The sequence below is a fragment of the Drosophila teissieri genome, chromosome 3L (genome assembly GCF_016746235.2).
Source record: "Drosophila teissieri strain GT53w chromosome 3L, Prin_Dtei_1.1, whole genome shotgun sequence".
Lineage (NCBI taxonomy): Eukaryota > Metazoa > Arthropoda > Insecta > Diptera > Drosophilidae > Drosophila > Drosophila teissieri.
Window position 1 is genome coordinate 3,831,498 of NC_053031.1, and position 19,942 is coordinate 3,851,439.

Below are 19,942 nucleotides of genomic sequence, written 5' to 3' on the forward strand. Positions count from 1 at the left end.
GTGGCCAAATCGGTGATAATAATGTTTTATAATGTTTGCCTTTCATTCGTTGTTTGTCCTCAAAATGTGTAAAGTAACAGATTTCTAAAAAATATTAAGCAGCATGTTTTGAAATAAACCCACCTCACTTGTATGCCTCAGCATTCTGAATAATTCATTTACATTTTCCCTCCACAATTTCATTTTTAGACGTGAAACTGCATTTACTGCCCACAGAATATTTACTGAAAATTCGATCAAAGATTCGTAGGCCACAGTTGCCGTTTCAGGAAAATGTTTGCCAAGAAATGGTTCTAAAATGATTTTATTTTTGCATTTCCCGGTGCGACATCTTGTCTTTATGGCCGCTTATTAATAGCCAGTGTCCGACCAAAATGCAACGACCACCCACCCATTTGGCATATGCGTCATGTGCATCTCAACTGGGCCAACAGCAACTGCAGTGGATCTTAGCCATCTTGACTTGGTCAATGGACTTTCAATGCACCATAAGCTGTGGCAGCGAGCTCTTCTTGTGGGTCATAATACGGATTCATAAACACTGGCAAGGGAATTCCCAAACAAAAGTCGTCATCAGACGATTCCACATTGTTGTGCCAGTTTTCAAGTTCAGATAATCATAATAAAGATAAGTTGGCATAGACGAAAGGCGTGCTTCTTGCGTTTGCGTTTGCGTTTGCTTTTAATTTTAATGTTAATGTTATTAAATGGCCGAAAATTGTTTACTATTATGGATGTTTGTAAACAAAATTATGTATACGACGCGTTGAGCCGGCTGATCGGCGATCTTCTATCCCGGGAGAACCCATTGATGCTCCTGGATGGTGCGATGCCCATCTCAGGCATTGTTTAAACTGTAGTTTTAATAAACATTTAACAATTAAACGCTTCACTCTAAACACATCGCAATCGAACCACCAGCAACACCACCACCAACATCACCAACTTTTGTATACAAGAAGAAGCCGCATTCGGATTTTTGTTTTTGCACACTGACCTACAACAACTGGTGAACGCAAACAATTGCACCTAAGCCAAATCCTCCTGGCTTATTAAACAGTCCACCCATAAATAATCCAATGGAATCAGGCTGATAGCGGATGTGGATAGGGGATGGGGGATGGTGGATGGTGGATAGGGAAAAGTCGAATGAATTTCCATAATATTTACATAGAGTTTTCGACCCGAAAATTATGCCGTCTAGTTAAACTCCGCTGCTGCCCCTCGCCCAAATTCTCAGTTGGCCAAGACTTTGTTTAAATATTTACATTCTCTGTTCGGTGTGCAATTTGTTGCCTAGATCTCACTCGAAAACGACTGAATGCGATTTGATCCAGTTTTTGTTTATCACCATCTTGATTAGGATCACGTGTTGTGGCCAAAAACCAAAATCAAATACACAAACAGCGCGTTATTTGCTCATTTTTTGTTGTTGTTTCGTTTTTGTTTTTAACCAGGCAGCATTTAAGTTGTTATTGTTCTTTCCCACGACTGTAATTATGTGTTTGTAAATATTTATGAATTTCCACGTTTTATTTCCCATTAAATGCGAGCATTTCGCTTTAAGTGGATTCGATCTTGTTTGGGCCACTGCGGTTGACAAAACTTGAGTGGCATAAACACTGGCACCCGATGGCCCAAAGTTCAAAAAGGTAAACTCAAAGGAATGGCCAAGTGTAATTGCGGCGATGTGTAAATAGGAAGGGAAATTAGCACTGGAAACTAAACAGAGATGTTGGCCAAAATATTATGGCCAGCAGTAAGCGGAAACGGAAATGGTTTAATGCGTCCAAAAGAAAAAATTGTGCCAAGAAAACCATAACATATTAAATAATGTTGTTTATAAATATTAGAAATAAATATGGTATTTCTATATTTGCATTCTTTTTCAAGAACGCACACCGCGTGGAATTACTTTTGCTATACGAAAATGTAAGATTTTTTTGTTCTTTCCAACGAATATATATGTATATTTTGTGCTCTACCAATTGGGCTAATTGCACTTTTGGCTCTCGCCTCCTGTTGTGACCAACGATTGCCACACTTTGGCACTTCAGTTGGCCATAAACACCTTGGCCGCTGTGCAAACGTGTGTGTGAGTGTGTGTGAATTCAAGATGGGCGCCTTGCCTTGCGCAAGATGGCCAAGAATCGCCTGCTTTTCCATCGCAACGATGCCATTGCCAAACTATGCAAACTACGGACTACGGACTATGGACTATGGACAGAGGCAGTAAAAGTTCAGAGACGCCTCCTTCTCCATTCTCACATTTGGCGCTTTGCGCCATTCAACTGTCGAAGCTGGCGCAATAAAATCGAACAATTTATAGACTGGCGATCCATTTGGTGCGCAATAATTGCGCCAAATGTACAAAAATTAAGACAAAGAGAGCAAAAGAAAAACGGAACGAAACGCGGAGAGAATTCTACAAATTACTGTGGAAAAGACCCAAAAAAAAAGAAGGAAGAAAAAGCACTTCGGATGCCCGAAAAACCGATCGCATCCGATTCTACACTTGGGCTGCTGTTGTTTAGCTTTTAGTTTAATGGCCGGTACTTAAAATGCGTTGACTCACAGAACAGGAAGCTGAAATTGAAATCGAAATTGAAATTGAGCATCTGATTGCGAGGATTTACTCGCTTTTCATCAGCCGATCGATCGATTCCGCAACGTTGGCAGTAATTAATCTTGCCGCTTAAGCACCCTTGCCAAAATGGCTGATCTACACTCTTCAGTATTCAGTGTTCAGTCTTCAACTCGTTTCGAATCCCCAATCGATCTTGGATTTTGTATCTTGTATCTGCAGATCGCCATCCAATTGGATGGCGGCATCTGTTTCGTTTCATTTGACGCCCATTGTCGTCAATGGTCCTCCGCTCTGCTCCAATCTGCGCCAGTCTTCCCCAGTCTTTTCCACCCATACACCCACCCACCCACCAATTCTTCCGTGTCGTTCGCTTTGTTCTTCCAGGGCTTTTGTAGACGCGTTTTTTACGCATCTCCGTCTTTTGGCCTTCGAGGGCAGCGCACCTGTGGGTTTAAAAATATACGTATACACGCGGCAGAAAAAAGTTCACTTGCTCAACATTGAAATGTCATGGGGCTTGTGTTTTCCACCGTCTGACAGTTCGAATGCTGAAACTATTTGCTTAAATATTTTTCATGTGCCGAAGGTAAAATCAGTGATCGGTACAGAGCAGTTGAAGGATTTTCACTTTCGCTGCAATGCTCTGCCCTTTCATACAATGAACCCACGTAGCAATAAATCAAACCCAAAGTTTCTTGACAAGCCATCAGCCGCAGATCATTAGTGAGCAGTCGAACAAGAGCAAAACCCCCAACTAAGATCATGTTCAAGTGCTTATGGCGTTGTCCAAAAACGGAAAAATTCCCTTTTTTCTCAAATTTTAATCAGCGGCGACATCCTGACGCAGCAGTCGCCTAATTATCCGCACCACAAATCGAACCAATTGAGGCGCTGACGACAAATATTTTGACGTGGCGCCGCCACGACGATTTCCTCGTTTTTCCCCGCTTTTCCCGACGAAAGCCGAGGTTCGTGGCAAATGTGTGGTCGCCACTTGAGATTCGATTTTGGAAGCGGTAGCCACGGGGTACTGAACACTCTTGGCTTGTAATTGCAACCGAAACCGAAACCCAAAACAAAAAAAATGCAAACCTAGCAATTGAGAAGCGGCTCGTCCATGTGTCACTTCAATAATCGATTTTTACACACATTCAGCATAAAATTCTGGCCTAAAGATAGTTTTAACCAGTAAGGATTTCTTTTCATATTCAAGTTGTATGCTGTGTAAAATCGCAGTAGCTTTTGAAACTAACGCAACCAAAACTTAGTTCAGCACACAATTTGGACACTTAGTTTACCAAAATTTCGGTGATATATTTAATTCGTAGATACAATTCAGCTAAAAAATGTTCAAAATTCGTAATTTCGCGCTGTTGAAATTGAGTGAAGGCCTTTTCGGCCCACGACTAATGTCCAAATCGTCGAAAGATTCGGGCAAGGATACTTGCAAGGGTGGCGACTCCAAAAAGGAGAAAGACAAGAAGAAGAAGGATCTTTGTGGCAGAAGTGGGTAAATTACCATTTAAAGTATCCGGTTAATCCTTGCGTTTGCCACATAGCTATTGTTCCCACTTCACCACGTTGCAAAAACAAGCCCGGCGGCTCAGACAAGTCCAAATCATCCAAGGATGATTGCAAGAAAAAATAACAGAGCTCGAATTATGATTTCAATTCAATTCAAGCAGCTTACACAATCACAGCAGGCTCTGCAACAACTTTCAAGCTGTCTTGAAATAAATTTAAAGTTCAAAAAGATGTCCCGCCTTTTGCTGCAGTGCCGCAGAACTTTGCTGATCCTGCGCCGCCAAACGGCGGTGGAAAATGAAAAAGGACTCTTCAGCAAGCTGCTGGAAAAGTGCGAGTCCTTCGGCAAGGAGGAGAAGCCTGTTGACCAGGAGCAGGAGGAATCCAAGCGGTCCTAGGTGAGAAGTTCTTTAATATAATTAGAATATTATTGGTTGTAGTATACAACATATTTATTATCTCGTGTTCCTTGCAAACCCTTGCAGTCTACAGCAGCTATCCCTTCCCACTGAAGATCATATAATGGCCAACAAATTACCATATTACCATATTGTTGCCGGGGGCCTGAGATGAATCGGGTCCATTTTACGGGCAGCTCATAAAACGGAACGTGCACAGACATTATAAAGCCATAAAGCATCAACTAAAATCGGGCAAAAATAGCTTGGGAAGAACAGGCGATGCGCAGACTTAGACCAGTGATATAGTGATATAACACCATTTTCATAGACGCTGCACGGGTTTACGATGTCTGAAATGCCAGGCGTTCCATTCGGCGGCCGGAGGGAAGTGAAGAGGGGCAGTAGGATTGACCAGCGGAACGTATCAAAATTTTAAGCGAACACAATTGTTAGATAAAAGCGTTCGCTGCTCATTGAACTACGAGTATGGGCATCATTATTTCGGGGGAAAACTGGACAGCATCAGCTGGCAGGTGCTTAAAAGCTCCCACGTTGCAGCAACCGTAGTTGCGTTGCAATCCTCGAACTGCGATTTTCCAATTTTCCGACACAATTTTCGGATTCACAGATGCATGACAAAGATGAGCCGGAATCCAGAAGCCCGGGCAACCAATAAATCCCAAACATCCGAGAGTGGGCGGCTACTTATGGCCCGATTTCTTGGTTCTTCCCATTTTTATGGCTATTCAATTGCATTGCCAGCGACTTTTGTTTCCTGCCGCGTACCAATTTCCCCCCCTCCCCCTTTCCTACGCACGCAGGTTGCAACCGTATGGCCATGTAAGATCTATATTTTCGGCTTTTCCTTTGCAGAATGTAAACAAATGTATGTATAACCCCGACATAGTCACACTTGTCGGTTCAATAGTTGGAATACTATTTTCCCCAGCCCAATTCATTTATTTTTATATTTTTTGTTGCCTTGGGTTGCGATTGATCTGATCGCATGAATCGCTGTAATATATACATATGTTGCTCTGTATGTTTTTGGGTAATTATTACTTTGGCGCAGTGTAAACAAATCGATGCGCCTTATTTTAGTCGAAGAGATTATTCGCTCTGGTTTTACGATTCTGCGGCCTCATTTCGTTGGCAAATCGGCGCAATTTATCGAATAATTGGGGTTACTTGGGGTCTGTGGTATCTTTCATGTTAGCTTGGCTGGGGAAATACTGTGTATCAAACATAAATCTATTTTATTGGTCAATTCTTTGCAGGACAATTGATGGGTCGGAACTTTTGGCGGAAAGAAACCGCACGGAAGATTTCCATTCAGTAGAATATATACAATATTACGCATTTTTCCTATAGTTAAACTATAATCTTTGCTTGTAACTAGCAATTTCAAATTGAAACCCTTTCCATTCCACTTTTCCGTTCGATTAGTTTTCTCCACTTCTCGCTTCCAGACGTCTTTTGAAAAAGTGCCGAAAATCAATGGCAACCTCCGATGATCGACGCCTAAAGTATCTATCAATACCCTTTAAACGCCTCGCGTTCGCAGACGGCAGTCTGCAGACTGCAACTTCACTTGACTGCGACTGCAGATTGAAGGGGTGATTTTGGTGGAAAGCGTGGGCTTTTCCCGCCTGTCTGTTCCACCTTTCAACGGCCAGCGAAAGATTTCGTCCGAAACTACATTTTCCAGCCTCTCGAATTATCGGGGAAATTAATCTTCTCAATCTTGAGTTTGCCCAGTGCTGCAACACATGTGCCAAACGCAGCACGCACGCACTGAGAGAAATAATAGCGCTTTTGATAGGGAGTTAAAAAATGCTAAAAAGCAAAAAAAATACTAGTAAACTAACCTAGTGATGATATTGACACTTATAAACTAGTAATATTAGGTTTTAAATATTTTTTTTAATTTCCTTACACTTGCTATACTATACTGCATTATTTTTATAAAATATTTACTGTGATTTTAATATTTAATATTAATATTTAAAAGCTAGAGAATTTTGAGCTACTTGTAATTATTATTTCTTAATCTACCGACTGAATCCTAATTTCATATCAATCACAACTGTAGCTTGTGCTATTTTCTCGCAGTGCATGGTATGTGTGGGCTGGCTGCTAACGGTATATCTATTTCAAGGCCTTGCCCATCCTTGTAATTGCTCCTCCCCTGCCCTTCCCTCCCCTCCCATCCTCTTCCTCCTTCCAGCCGCCGTTTTCCAGGCAGCTTGTTGTTTTTGGCTCTCCTTCCCCTCCCTCCTTCCTCTTTCCTCCACCCCTTCTTCTTCTTCGTTTTCCCGATGGCGATTGAAGTTTTGGATGAAATGATGCCGACATTCGTCAAATCTGTTGGCATCAGCAAACAGTTCGGGATTCCAATTCCGATCCCGCCTGCAACAACAACACTGCCAGCTACCACAACAACAACAGCAACAACAACAACAGCAATGTTGCAGCGTGCGCCGCTTTCGCAGTCAACGAGTGCGACAGAGATGGGTAGCGGGACCACCCACAGTGCCTGCATTGCTGTCTCGCTCGCACTCGCGCGGAAAACCGCAGAAATCCATATTTTTCTAGCTTGTGCTTTTTACGATAAATTACAGAAGTTGCAGGCTGTTTGTTGCATAGCACAAATGATCATTCATTCATGAGACAGCATATCCCGATCCCCCTTATTCCCATCACCACTCCCACCCCCCCTTCCCCCCTCCTGCTCAGCCCTCGACAAATGCCGCACGTTGCGTGTAAACATGTGTAAATCATGACCCGTTGATGGCCTTTATTTTCATGGCAATGGGTGGGAAGGGTAAAGGGCAAAGGGGGGAGTGAGGGATTCTTGGGGGGATGGGGGCCACATGTGACGTCCTCCGGCGGCGGCAAAACTTTTGCACTGCGACCCCATCCTCATCCGCATCCGCATCCGCATCCTCGTCTTCCTGCATCTTTGCATCTTTTTGTTTAGATTAATCACAAAATACATAGGTTCTTTTAATATCATCGATTTGGGGGAAAACAGAGGGGCTTCTTTTCATTGAAATGCAAATGGAATTTTGAGAGACCAAAGGCCTATTATTAACGAACTATTATTAAGCATACGATAAGATTTAGTATTATTAATTATAAGAGCATTGCATATTTATACCTATAAAATAGGTTATAAAATATGAATTAAATAAATAGATACTCAATTCAGTTTTAAGTAGTTAACTTATAGAACTTTTTGAAAACTTCTGCGCTTCTTAATGATCTTAAATGATTAAATGGTTTAAAATATTCCTGGTCCGTGGCAAAGGAGCTCCACTGTACCGGCACCGCTTGCAACTGCAGACATTTGGAATTCAAATCGAGAACGGATTTGTCCCAAAAGGCAAATATTATTTATGCCAGGGCCCTGAGAACTTTTTCACCAGCGGCCTGCGTGCATATTGCGGTGGGGAAAGAGAGGGGGGAAGTGGTGGGGAATGCCGATCGCGTGCATCTCAGAACAACATCATATTTTCGGCTATGTTTATTTACACTTAAAGCGCTATAACAACAAACAAAAGTGCAAGAGGCAAAGGGCAAGTTGGGCATAATGCATGTATGGCTCATGAGTGACCAGAAGAAACAAGATCATATGAGCATTCAGAAACTTGAACATACAAAGTTGCGACACTAAAAATGCGTGTAGATTAATTTAATTAATTTGAAATTTGCCGCCCAGGAGTGACGTCAGAATTGCCTAAAGAGAGATTCTAGCTAAGTCACACACCCAGCCAGTGCTGCCACACTGCTGCAGGCAAAGTAGCACACCCGGCAGCGTTGCCACATGAACGATCGTGCTGAATGCCCTAACGCCAGCGGCCAATCGATCTGTGAACTTCAGGCAACGGTCACACCAATCCGACGCGAAGTGAATCATATTGCGCACAGCAAAATCAGCGGATAAGCGAATTTAAGCGACAAAAGAATATTAATTCGGCTCTGCCGAGGCAACAACAAGCGTGACAAACAGCATTGCATTGCTGATATATTTAAAAACACCCAAAAACGTTTCGAACCTGTGCGCGAGTGTGTGTGTGTGCGTGCGTGCCCTGCGCATGTGTGGTGTGTTCGTGTGAAAGGAAGAGAGGTGGAAACGCACACAAAAAGCGAAACACAAAAAAAAAGTGTACAGCCGACGACGCGCAGACGCATCTCGAAATTTTGTGGAAAAATCGCGAGTGAAGAGTGCGGAAAGTACATAAGTACCATTAATCGCGGTAAAAGCATTGCGATCGCAGAGCGCTAAAGACATCCAGCGAATATGGGTTGTGCCGTGAGTACAGCACGCGATAAGGAGGCCATCGAGCGGTCCAAGAACATCGATCGCGTCTTGCGGGCGGAGGGCGAAAGGGCCGCCTCGGAGGTGAAACTGCTGCTGCTGGGTGCGTTCGTCTTGCATTTCACCTATTCACCTCTCCACCTCTGTAGTATTCCGGTATTTCCCCCCTTTCGCGAATTCCCTTGTTTGTCGAGAGAAATGTGCTGAAATTCGCGCTCTGACCTCATTTTTCGGTTGCTTTTGGCTTGGGCGGGGTGGGTTTCCGCTGGGTTCCGTTTCTTTTCTTGCCTTCCCCCTTTCATTATCTGTTCGGCTGTGGTGAGTTTGGGCAAGGATTTTTGCCGGCTTTTCCAGTGGGAAATCCCCATGCTGGAAGGCCGCAAAACAAATAATACAGCAGAGCCACAGTATATCGATTTTTGAATTAGTCATACTTAATTAGCGATTTTGTTTATTTGAGCTTCATATAACAAAGTTACTAGAAAACTAACTAGTTGCTTAAATTAAAGAAATATTTAAAAAACTACTAATTACTAAACTTATTATTATTTTATACATTGCAACACATACTAGTTAAGAGTTTACTGAAAGTCGAAACGTAAACGTCAATCCAAAACTATTCAGTATTGTGACTACAAAGATTTATGGAAGTAATTTGACTTCAAACAGCTCTGTTTATCTGGAAAAAAACAATGTTTATGAGACTAAACCAATCCATCTGTTCGTATGTAGATCGTACATTATGCAATGTCTGTGTCCAATAATTCGTTGGCGATAAGGGAGTTGAACGTAAATTGAAACCAAATGTTGGTTTGGCTGTGGATTCTCTATTCTCAATTCTCCGTACTCGGTACACGATCTTTTCAGATCTTTTGGATCGATCCAACAAGTGGATTGAATCGGATCGCCGCAATGGAAACATGTTTGTTGATATGCAGTTGGTGGTGCCGATAGTGCAGCGGTTTTTACTTTGCAGGAAAAACCATTCAAACGACGAGGCGCCATCGCATCGCTTATACATGTGCTCAAACATACTTATATGGTATATATACATATATATGTGTACGGTTTATGGTGACCCGACCTCTGCGGCATATGCAGTGAAACTGAATGCGGCGCCGCGTTGCAACCTTCTGCAATTAAATTTCCACCGGCCGATTTAAATGCACGGCATATGGGAGCGATAATATTTCACCGTCTGCGTGTGTACTTTTCATTTCATTGCCATTCACTTGCGAAAAACAATGCAGTTGTGCTTTTCCTCCACCTGATTTGTGGCTGACTTACCAATGAAGCGGCCCAAGATGCCTAAGGCAACAAGTGGCTGGTTGAAAAGTACAGCAAAGATTGGCTATCACAATTCAATTTAATGAAATTTAAATTATATTATATCATATACTAAATGTTACAGAAAAGTGATGCACATGAGAAAATAAGGACTGAAATCAAAGATTTTTTAGGAGCCTTTACCTGCTGTAGTTTTCATTTGCACTGTGAAATATATCTATCATATAAACACACTGCACCTTGCACAGTGTTGTTTGCCAGTAACCACTGTACTTGCAAGCTGAAAGATAATAAGGAAAACTGTTTGTCTGATAGAAAACCCTGGAAACCGGTTTGGAAAATGCCAGCAGAAAGGTGCCGGAAAGTTCTACAGTTTTCATCCCCGCATTGAGCACTGAAATCTCCCCTATAATCTTTCAGTATTTCAGCTGTTTTGTTGACCAGTGTAAATGGACCAGGTTTACATAGAAAAGAAAACAGCTTGCAGCAGTTGCATCTTAGAATTTAGCCCAACTTTCCCGCTGCCACTGCACTTGATTTAATTGTTTGCACCTTGTGGGGCGTGAGTTCCGTAATTTCTGGATCATGATGAAAACCGATCTCTGATCTCTGAGCTGAGCACTCTCTTCTCTTCTGCACTCCTCTCTCCGAGTCTTCAAGCTGAGTAATTGGCTGTTGTTGTTGCTGCTTTGTTGTTTTGTTGTTTGCTCGCTGACATTTCAAGTGGGGTGAACGATATTAGCGCAAATAAATGGCCCCGCCACCAAATGCAGCTGGCACTGCTACACTGAGAGAAACACCGGTGTACGGAGCCAAAGTGTTGATACAAAATGTTCACAACATTTTTGTTTGTTTTGTTCATAAACACTCTTAATAAAAAAAATTGTGTAGTTTTTAATTTTTGTGCCTGACATCATAAAAGGTATTAGTGTCTTTATACCTAAGAACAGGTATATTTTCTCACAATGCAGCCAAGAGATTTGCTAAAATATTCCTTTTTTCCGTTGAACTTTCGTGTTATTTCTCCGCGTGTACAGCGACTACTTGCTCAAATTGGAATCGGAATTGCCAGCCCCCAACGCTGCGCTTATTGTGTAGATTTAATAAAGCTGCTCAGCTGGCACTCAATTTATATTACACTATGCTGCTGCTGCCTCGCCCCTTTTTTCCTTTGCCGCACGCCTTTCAATTGAAAAGCTGAAACTTTCAGTTGAATTTCTTCGCTTTTCACCCGTTCACAAGCGCAAACATACTTCCCATTTAAGGGCAAAGATTGTGAATTATTGCATTATTATCATGATATTTGCACCGAGAGAACAGCAAGAGGCACGGAATTCCATTTGGGGGCATGAGTAAGCAGCTTGGATATCTGTAAAAAAAAAAAGCGAAGAAAATAATGTATAAACAAAATAGTGTCATGCTGCTGGCGCACCAATATCAAAATCGAAACCCAGACGACTGTCAACACACAGCAACTTAATCTACAATTATTTAAGAACTCACTTACCAACACACTCGGGCACGCTGAAAGTATCATTGGCCTTATCAAAATTATCGCCAAGCGGGCGACCTTATACATCAATTTCGAACAGCCCTGTGCTCCATATATATGCAATACTATATGGTTCAATAATTTATATAAGAAATTCCATGATAATCGAGTGATCTGTATGAAAGTCACTGGGTGGGGGCTTCCGTTTCTGGTGGGGCAGCATTTTATGGGATTTAATTGTTTACTTTTTCGGTGGGTCCGGTCAATTTCACGCTCCCCGCTGATTAACACATTTCCCACTTCGATAACCGCGACCAGGCGCCATTTAACTTGATTACTCATGGCGCAAACACTTTCTTACGATTCTCCTCTCGCTGTCTATAGCTATTGTTCCTCCTTACCCACCTCTTGAACTCATCGCGTGGAGGGGCCTTAGTCACCACTGCCAATGAATATTCTATCGTGTAGCCAATTGGATGTTGCACTACGTTGCACACAGCTGGGAAAGTTAGTAAGCAATAAAGTGAAAAGTGCATGAGTTTCCCTTGCTTTTAGATTTACTGGCCCATATGAAGTTGAAATGATAAGTGGCAATAAAACGATCATTCAGTTCTATAGTTAATAAAATCAAACTTTAGGTTCTACAAGATACATATGTAAGTCTAAAAATATGCAAAGAGAATGCCACTCCAAAGACATTTGAATACACTTGAGCGTTGGCCACACTGAATTCAAAATATCACAACTTGAAGGCACTTTTTTATACTTACAATTCTTTTTTCTGGCAAATTTAAAAAATTATTTTCTAATACAAATTAAGCAGTTGTGTTATTTTTAGCTTGCAACTTCTACAACAAAATGAAAATATATTAAACATATCAATAGAAGCGAGAGATCCCCAACATTCTCCGCCGATTCTCTTTTCGCCGATGTTCACTGCTTAATGATGTTAATTATAATACCGTTTGGTCGTGGCGATCGCGATGATGATAATGAGCTTGTAAACGCGGCTTTGTGCGTACCGCCGTTGTTCTGACCCCTTCTCGCTCTAGCCCTATGCCTGGCCTCTCGCTCGCACGCGCTGTGGCTCGGCTTGTTATGGCACAGCTAACGGTGCATTGATAAATGAAGGCCCAGCCACACAAACACACCAGCACACACGCACACACTCTTTCGCATTTTGTTAGTATTATTATTATTAAATTGACCTTTTTCCGCCGCTCATTTGTGGATTGCTTTGTTCGCTGCTTTTTTCCACACGGTGGCAAGTTTGAACATCGCCTAATGTCCATATTCGTATTCAAATCTGTCAATTTCATCATTATGTGGCGACCGTTGTTTGGCCATTATCTCTCTGCACTCTGCATCCGTCTCTTTCGCTCCGGCATTGTTTATGCCAAAATTAGCACGCATTGTGCGGCATTGGTTGGAATGAAATTCTTAAAAATAACACAAAAATAAATAAAAAACTATTAACGTACTTTATGTATTAGCAGTATAAGTAATAGTTGCACGCACATTACCATTAAGGTGGACCTTATTCTAACCCTGTGTGACACTTATAACTAGAGCCTGTATTTGCTGATCAGCATTACTATGAGCTTTTCAATGTTTTTTCTTAGCTATTCTTGAAGCCGAAATATTCCTAAATGTTTCATTTACTCTATCACCTTTCTACACAAACGTAAAATGAGCATCATGAGCCGCAGGGGAAGTTCCCTGCCATGGATGATTGATAAATGTACGAGTAGTAAAAACAATTATGCTTTCAGTGCAAGTACCGAGGCCCTGAAAGGGGAGAAAAGTGAAAGTATAGTCGCAGGCTTGGCTTTGGCAATTACCTAATCATCCGGTGGCTGGGAATGGACCCAACTGCCAACTGCAGCAAAAACTCAGCTTAATGTGCCATTGTTGCAATGCCCCAACATCTCGTATATATCTATATGTATACGTATATAGCTATAGATATGGCCAAAGCTATAGATAACCGAAATAGACATATAACTTGGAGCGGCGGAGTTGCCAACTTTTGTATTTGCCCATTTTCTCTGCTATTTCAGCTTCTGTAGTTTTCAACGAAAAGGGAAACTGGCAAGCACGTAATGCGATTATATTTCATATATTTTTTTTATCATTCGACGCAGCAGATAATAAACATACATAATAAACTGTCCAGACGAAGCCGTGTTTGTTTATTAACGCTCGCGGGTCAGGTCTCGTTTTACAATTGAAGGCACTCGGCGAATAAAATTATGCCCAGTTCATTTTCTCCGCCATTTCCACCGCCTTTGATAACTTTTGAGAACTGATGGGTGGTTCAACGAACTCCAGGGCTTGGCCATGCATTCAAATGTAAGGGAATGGAAACTGAGCTGTCACGGCAGTTTGAAAGCAAATATGTGAATTACAGAAGATTAGGCATGCGAAGTACATGTATTAATGGGAAATATATTTACCTTAATAAATATCAAATATTATTGATCCCTATTTGGTATTCATTTTATTTGTATCGAAACCCGACATGCTGCAATGCACGACGTTCATTCATTTCTCAACTTGACCAGCGCAATTAAGCGTAAACCAGCCGCTTCTTTGACCTTTTGAGCCCGCAATTGAGCAACTTTTCTCGATCATTCCATTCATAAATTCCTCTTCCGTTCCCCATTGATATTTAAAAACCCCTTTCCGAGTCCGAGTGGCGTAAATACTCAGCGATTCATTCAGTTTTACACCCTGAACTTCATAATAATTACAAATATTCTTGGAAAGAAATTGAATACGCTTATATTAAAGATTCCTTTTAATCCTACATAGTACCCTTAACTAATAAGTACTGTTTAATTCATTTCGCAGGAGCCGGCGAGTCGGGCAAGTCAACGATTGTGAAACAGATGAAGATCATCCATGACACGGGCTACTCGCAGGAGGAATGCGAGGAGTACCGTCGCGTGGTCTTCAGCAACACGGTGCAGAGTCTGATGGTGATCATCCGGGCAATGGGGCGCCTGAAGATCGAGTTTGCCGATCCGGGCCGGACGGACATTGCCCGCCAGTTCTTCACACACGCCTCGGCCGCCGACGAGGGCATCCTGCTGCCCGAGATCGTTCTCCTGATGAAGAAACTCTGGGCAGACGGAGGTGTACAGCAGAGCTTCGCCCGATCCCGCGAATATCAGCTGAATGACTCGGCGGGTTACTATCTGAACTCGCTGGACCGCATCGCGCAACCGAACTACATACCCACCCAGCAGGATGTGCTCCGCACGCGGGTGAAGACCACTGGCATCATCGAGACACACTTCTCCTGCAAGCAGCTGCACTTCAAGTGAGTTAGCCATTAATTGGCCACTTCCGGTTCATTTTCATTCGATTCTAATGGTTATGTTTTCGCATCAGACTTTTTGACGTGGGCGGCCAGCGATCGGAGCGCAAAAAGTGGATTCATTGCTTCGAGGGCGTTACGGCCATAATCTTCTGCGTTGCGTTATCAGGTATGCTTAATATTCTTAGCAAAATATGACAATTCATAACTCGAATGCAATTTATTTTGTTAGGTTACGATTTGGTTTTGGCCGAGGACGAAGAGATGAATCGCATGATTGAATCCCTGAAGCTGTTTGACTCCATCTGCAACTCCAAGTGGTTTGTGGAAACCTCCATAATACTGTTCCTCAACAAGAAGGATCTGTTTGAGGAGAAGATCAAGAGATCTCCGCTGACGATATGCTTCCCAGAGTACACAGGTAACATACGAATGTAAGAAACCATTACATTTTGAACTTACACCATATCTTTTTTTAGGAACCAACACCTTCGAGGAGGCGGCCAACTACATTCGCATGAAGTTTGAAAATCTCAACAAGCGAAAAGACCAAAAGGAGATCTACACGCATCTCACCTGCGCCACGGATACGAACAACGTTAAGTTCGTCTTCGATGCTGTCACCGATGTGATCATCAAGAACAATCTGAAACAAATTGGCTTATTCTAAGAGGGCTGCGGATCATAAAGATCATCATTATTTAGCTGGCGTAGTATTAAAGGAAAACGCGCATAAACATTTCCATTAAATGCTAAGAACTCGATACATTTACGCTCTGCATATACGTAATCGTATGCTCCATATATGTTTTAAATGCGTTACATGCTTGACACACGTAATTTTAATAACCGATTTGGTTGCCAGTAGTCGCGGAACAAATTAACCAACTGCAATTTAGTTAACCGTGTCCATGAAATTGCACCTATAAGTTAACTAATTTAAACATTAGCCTAACACAAATGTAAAGTTCGACAAAGGACAGCCGATGGGTTTTGTACATCCTAAACCCTCAACCCAATCGGCTCTCCTTGGAATTTAGTTAAGTTTCGCGTGCTAATGGCAGCGACCAAGGAGAACATCCGGATCTTCGTAGAGGTGTCTTCTTGGGCTCAGCCATTTTCCGGACGTTTATTTTTTGCCAAGAGCTTGACAGCGTTAGTTAAGGTGAACCTAAGGCCTGGAGTTGTAAGCCCTAACATGTAACTAGTAAACTTACTAATATGTTTAGTAATAGCCTAAATAAAAGACCATTTATACAAAATAACCACACGTACTTCAATGCTGCCAGTGGTGCCCATCATTCTGTGTGCTTTCAGAGCTGACCACTCAGTAAAATAAATAAAAGGATCATACAAATTATATTGAGCAATCCCTAATAAGTTAAGGGTATCTACAAATTTAGAGCTGTTAATCTATAGCTTTTCCCTACTTACATGTATAAATCCTAAAAATATTACTTTTTTAGGGTTAGGGCTTATTAGAATTTAGTGTTCTTTCCCCAGAAGGGATTTTCTTCAGAAAGTGTTGCAACTCTGGCTAAAAATAATCAAGTTGGCCTTTCTGCCTTTTGTCAGGCATTTTGGATTAATTCGTTTGTTGAAATTGTCACTTGCGTCTGTGAAGAATTTTAAATCTGCAATAGCCGCAAAACCTTGGAAAATGATTCGCGCAATGTTAATGACCAAATGGAGCAAGTCGGTGGCGGGACCACTGGTCACTACGTGGAGTAAGTGAAGAGCACGTTTTTTTTTCATTAGCAACTAGACTAGACTAACGCCTTTCCCTGCCGCAAAGATTACCCCACATTGAATCGTCTTAATGCCCACACTGTGCGTCCACGTGTCGTGTCCCTGAATCCCGATCGCAGCTTCTCCGCTGAAGGTGGCAGCGATGATAAGCCCAAGAAGGTGCCGCCCGGCTTTGTGGCGCCGGGGTTTCCAACCACCAGCAGCACTTTGGGAGGTAACGCAGGGAACACCACGCGTAAGGAGGTGCCAATTGGTGAGGTGCAGACGCCACCGATTTCCATAGTCACTTCAGGCGGAAAACTGGGCAGAGCCGAGCCACTGGACTCCAGCGCCATCGTACGCAGCAAGGGCACCTCGAATGAGGATAAGAAGAGCGAGGCGCAGAAGAAGGCATCCGAAGCCAAGGAGGCGGCCGCCAAGCAGTTGCAGGATGTCATGGCCAACTTGCCCAGCAAGGAGCAGACCGAGAAGTATTTTTTCCGCGTGGTGGCCTTCTTTTATGACCTGACCTACCTGACCTGCACCTGGCTGCTGAACTTTGTCGAGCACAATATCGTTCGAAACGCCACGGTGCAGCACTACTGGAAGCGATTCCACGAGAAAATGGAACAGGCCAAGAAGGATTAACTCCCAGCGGAGCAGAAAATATATTATAAAACTCATGCGTTAGCAAATAATAAAACAAATCGCTGACGAGTCCAAAATTACATTTGACATGGCCACTTTCCCCTTCCATTTCGAAATCACATTAGTGCTGAGGTGTAGCCATCCAGTAGCGTGGCCAGGAATTTGAGTATCTTGTTGCGAGCGGCCACCAGTTGGGGCGGATCGGTTTTCACCGGCTCATACATATTGGCGCAGTGAGCAGTTCCTGAAAGGCAAAAAATATTCACATTACCCAACAAATAAGGGGAAAATATTTATAAGCGCCTACCTTCTATGTAAATTGTAGGAAGTGCAGGGCTAGATGACTTGACCAAGCCCAAAGCATGCCAGGGATCAATGGAACCGTGCACGTACAGCACATTTGTGGTGTTTGGCTTTAGCGCGCCATAATAATCATTGGTGCCGGACACCACCAGCTGCAGGAACTTGGCGTCCATATTCTTTGAGAACACATCCATGCACTGGCGAATGAAGAAGTCCACCCCGAAACGATCACCAAAAGTGTCTGCCGGGTTTTCCGAGGTCTGGTAGAAGCCGAATTCGTGGCAGGTCTGATACGTCCACTGCCGCATTCCCTTGGCCGTCTCCGAGTCCCAGGACACGTTCTTCATGTCCGCCACCATCTTCTCGTACTTGTAGTCCAGGCAGGTGGTGTTCGATTCCTTCAATAGCATGTCGTTCACCAGGCCCAAACGGGTGACAGGTGGTCCCGCGGTAGTATTCAGCATAACATCGCAGATCTACGGAGTTTAAATATTGTAAATATGTGCTTGGAAGAACAAAGTGGGGCTAGAACACACGTCGTCAATGGTAATGGTGGCATGGGGACTGTTGTCCTTGTTGTATTGCACCACTCCAGCAAAGTTGCCGGCCAGATTCTCAAAGAAGTTGGCCATGTCCAGGTCGTTTTCAATGGAATCCTTGATGGGAGTGCAGGTTCTGCAAATTAAGTAGCATACGAAATTAACACATGTACAGAATGATTATAAGCTCATCCACTTACTTGAACTTCTCGTCCAGACTGCGTTGCCCAATCATGTGCTTGAGTAGAATCTCCACTTGAGCAAAGCTGCGGGTCACGGCCTCCACGCATTCGGGCTTATAGGCAGCTAGAGAGGCTTTGACCACCTCGAAGTACTCCTTGAAGTCAACCTCCGCCAGTAGGGGACCACTGGAGCTGATTGATCCGTGGATGAGCTGGGGAAACTTCTCGCGGGCCCAGGCAGCCAGCGAACCAGGATAGGAACCACCGAAGGCGATCCATTTCTGACCATCGGCCAGGTTGAACTTAACCTTCATGGCGGACACAAAGCTGGCCAAATCCTCAAGAGCCTGCTCCGAACTGAGATAGCGAAGATTATCGGTGGACAGATCCGCGGTCGGATGACTCTTGCCGTAGAAACGGTGCTCCAGCTGCAGACAAAGCGCTCCAAAGTGCTCTGCATAGTGCACCCAAGCACCTTCCCGCATCCACTTGGCCGACGCCTCACCCTCGCCACCAATCATCAGGAAAACGGGTGCGGAGCTGTCATTCCGGTAGAAATCGGCATTCACAAAGTATCGCTGCTGCCAGGTGCGCTTATCGCTGGACTTGAAGTGATCCAATCGCTGCTCAAACCACAGATCCTCTGATTGCTGGCTCCTTTGCAGGGTTGGAATCTTGCTAGGCTCCCCAAGGAATCCATTGCCCAGCTTTCCGCGACGAAATCCAATTCCAGAAATGGGCGCAAACAGTCCCAGGAGCAGAAGACCCACTCCCAAGGGCCCCAAAACGCCCCCCATGAATCGCATATTTGCCTCCTTTGTTTGCTCGGGTCAAGTTGAATTTGCAGTTGTTGAAGTATTTAATTAGTTGGAACCTCGCACAGTGCTTAACTGTAAATAGCGACTGCAGAAGAGTGGTGTGAGCTATTTATATAGGCACCGTTATGTGTGTCACACTCTCCTGATTATTCAGTTCTCGTTGTATTATATTCGCAAAGCCGGCAAAGCAAAACAAAAACATTAGGGGCATTCATTGTGCTTCTTGATTTGCATTCTCATTGAATTATTGTTATTTTAAGCAGAAAAAGAGATTCATATACATATTTTGTTTGCGTTCTGGTAACTTTAAAAATACCTTTTTTCAATCAGCTTTTTTAATTTATTTATTAGCTAGATATTATTGCTGCGCTTAACAGCGTCATTAATGTGTGTATGAGAAATAAATAAGTAAATAAATTAAATAAATAAGCAATAAAGCAAGTATTTATGTACATTTATGTGTTATTTCATAAATTCCATCTCCCTATTTATTGCAATTATCAATCAACTTAAGTAATGGAAGATCCCTTTATCCTTTAATGATTGTAATTGTAATAAACACCATAAGCTTTTGTAATTGATTCAATTTGTTAGGTAGATATTATTACGGAGTTTAACAGTGTCGTTAATGTGGATGTTCAATAAATGTCAATAATTTTAAAAACTATGCATTTTTTTTTTTTATATAACTTCCATCCGCATTGTAATTTATTATCAATTAGCTACATTTTCTAGCTAGATTTGTAGCTTAGTATGGCAGCACTGTTGATGTGGTAGCATCTGTTTGCTT

At 42.8% G+C, this 19,942-nt stretch overlaps 5 protein-coding genes and 1 long non-coding RNA gene across 7 annotated transcripts; 4 read left to right on the forward strand and 2 right to left on the reverse strand.

Moving 5' to 3' along the window:
* Positions 1-3,829: 3,829 nt before the first annotated feature.
* On the forward strand, positions 3,830-4,288 carry LOC122616824. The gene is made up of 2 exons (XM_043792395.1): positions 3,830-4,093; positions 4,147-4,288. The coding sequence occupies exons 1-2, from the start codon at positions 3,934-3,936 to the stop codon at positions 4,233-4,235; spliced, it is 249 nt and encodes an 82-aa protein (XP_043648330.1). The 5' UTR covers positions 3,830-3,933; the 3' UTR covers positions 4,236-4,288.
* LOC122616823 lies at positions 4,249-14,601 on the forward strand. Of its 2 annotated transcripts, none has more exons than XM_043792394.1 (2): positions 4,249-4,509; positions 14,466-14,601. In XM_043792394.1, the coding sequence occupies exon 1, from the start codon at positions 4,249-4,251 to the stop codon at positions 4,507-4,509; it is 261 nt and encodes an 86-aa protein (XP_043648329.1). In that variant the 3' UTR covers positions 14,466-14,601. The 2 variants fall into 2 exon arrangements, with proteins under 2 accessions (XP_043648329.1, XP_043648328.1); XM_043792393.1 differs by lacking the exon at positions 14,466-14,601 and adding an exon at positions 4,597-4,996.
* LOC122616822 (G protein alpha i subunit) lies at positions 8,386-16,199 on the forward strand. The gene is made up of 5 exons (XM_043792392.1): positions 8,386-8,936; positions 14,466-14,937; positions 15,009-15,103; positions 15,167-15,355; positions 15,414-16,199. The coding sequence occupies exons 1-5, from the start codon at positions 8,816-8,818 to the stop codon at positions 15,602-15,604; spliced, it is 1,068 nt and encodes a 355-aa protein (XP_043648327.1). The 5' UTR covers positions 8,386-8,815; the 3' UTR covers positions 15,605-16,199.
* Positions 9,268-11,678, reverse strand: LOC122616825. Its single transcript, XR_006325920.1, has 2 exons — positions 9,573-11,678; positions 9,268-9,512 (listed from the first exon to the last, which is right to left on the reverse strand). It is a non-coding gene; the product is annotated as an uncharacterized LOC122616825 (long non-coding RNA).
* A 300-nt stretch (positions 16,200-16,499) lies between the features above and the next one.
* Positions 16,500-17,387, forward strand: LOC122616242. The gene is made up of 2 exons (XM_043791628.1): positions 16,500-16,661; positions 16,730-17,387. The coding sequence occupies exons 1-2, from the start codon at positions 16,595-16,597 to the stop codon at positions 17,308-17,310; spliced, it is 648 nt and encodes a 215-aa protein (XP_043647563.1). The 5' UTR covers positions 16,500-16,594; the 3' UTR covers positions 17,311-17,387.
* On the reverse strand, positions 17,302-19,289 carry LOC122616241 (putative serine protease K12H4.7). Its single transcript, XM_043791627.1, has 4 exons — positions 18,353-19,289; positions 18,150-18,288; positions 17,618-18,089; positions 17,302-17,554 (listed from the first exon to the last, which is right to left on the reverse strand). Exons 1-4 carry the CDS (start codon positions 19,138-19,140, stop codon positions 17,427-17,429), a joined length of 1,527 nt encoding a protein of 508 aa, XP_043647562.1. The 5' UTR covers positions 19,141-19,289; the 3' UTR covers positions 17,302-17,426.
* Positions 19,290-19,942: the final 653 nt, after the last annotated feature.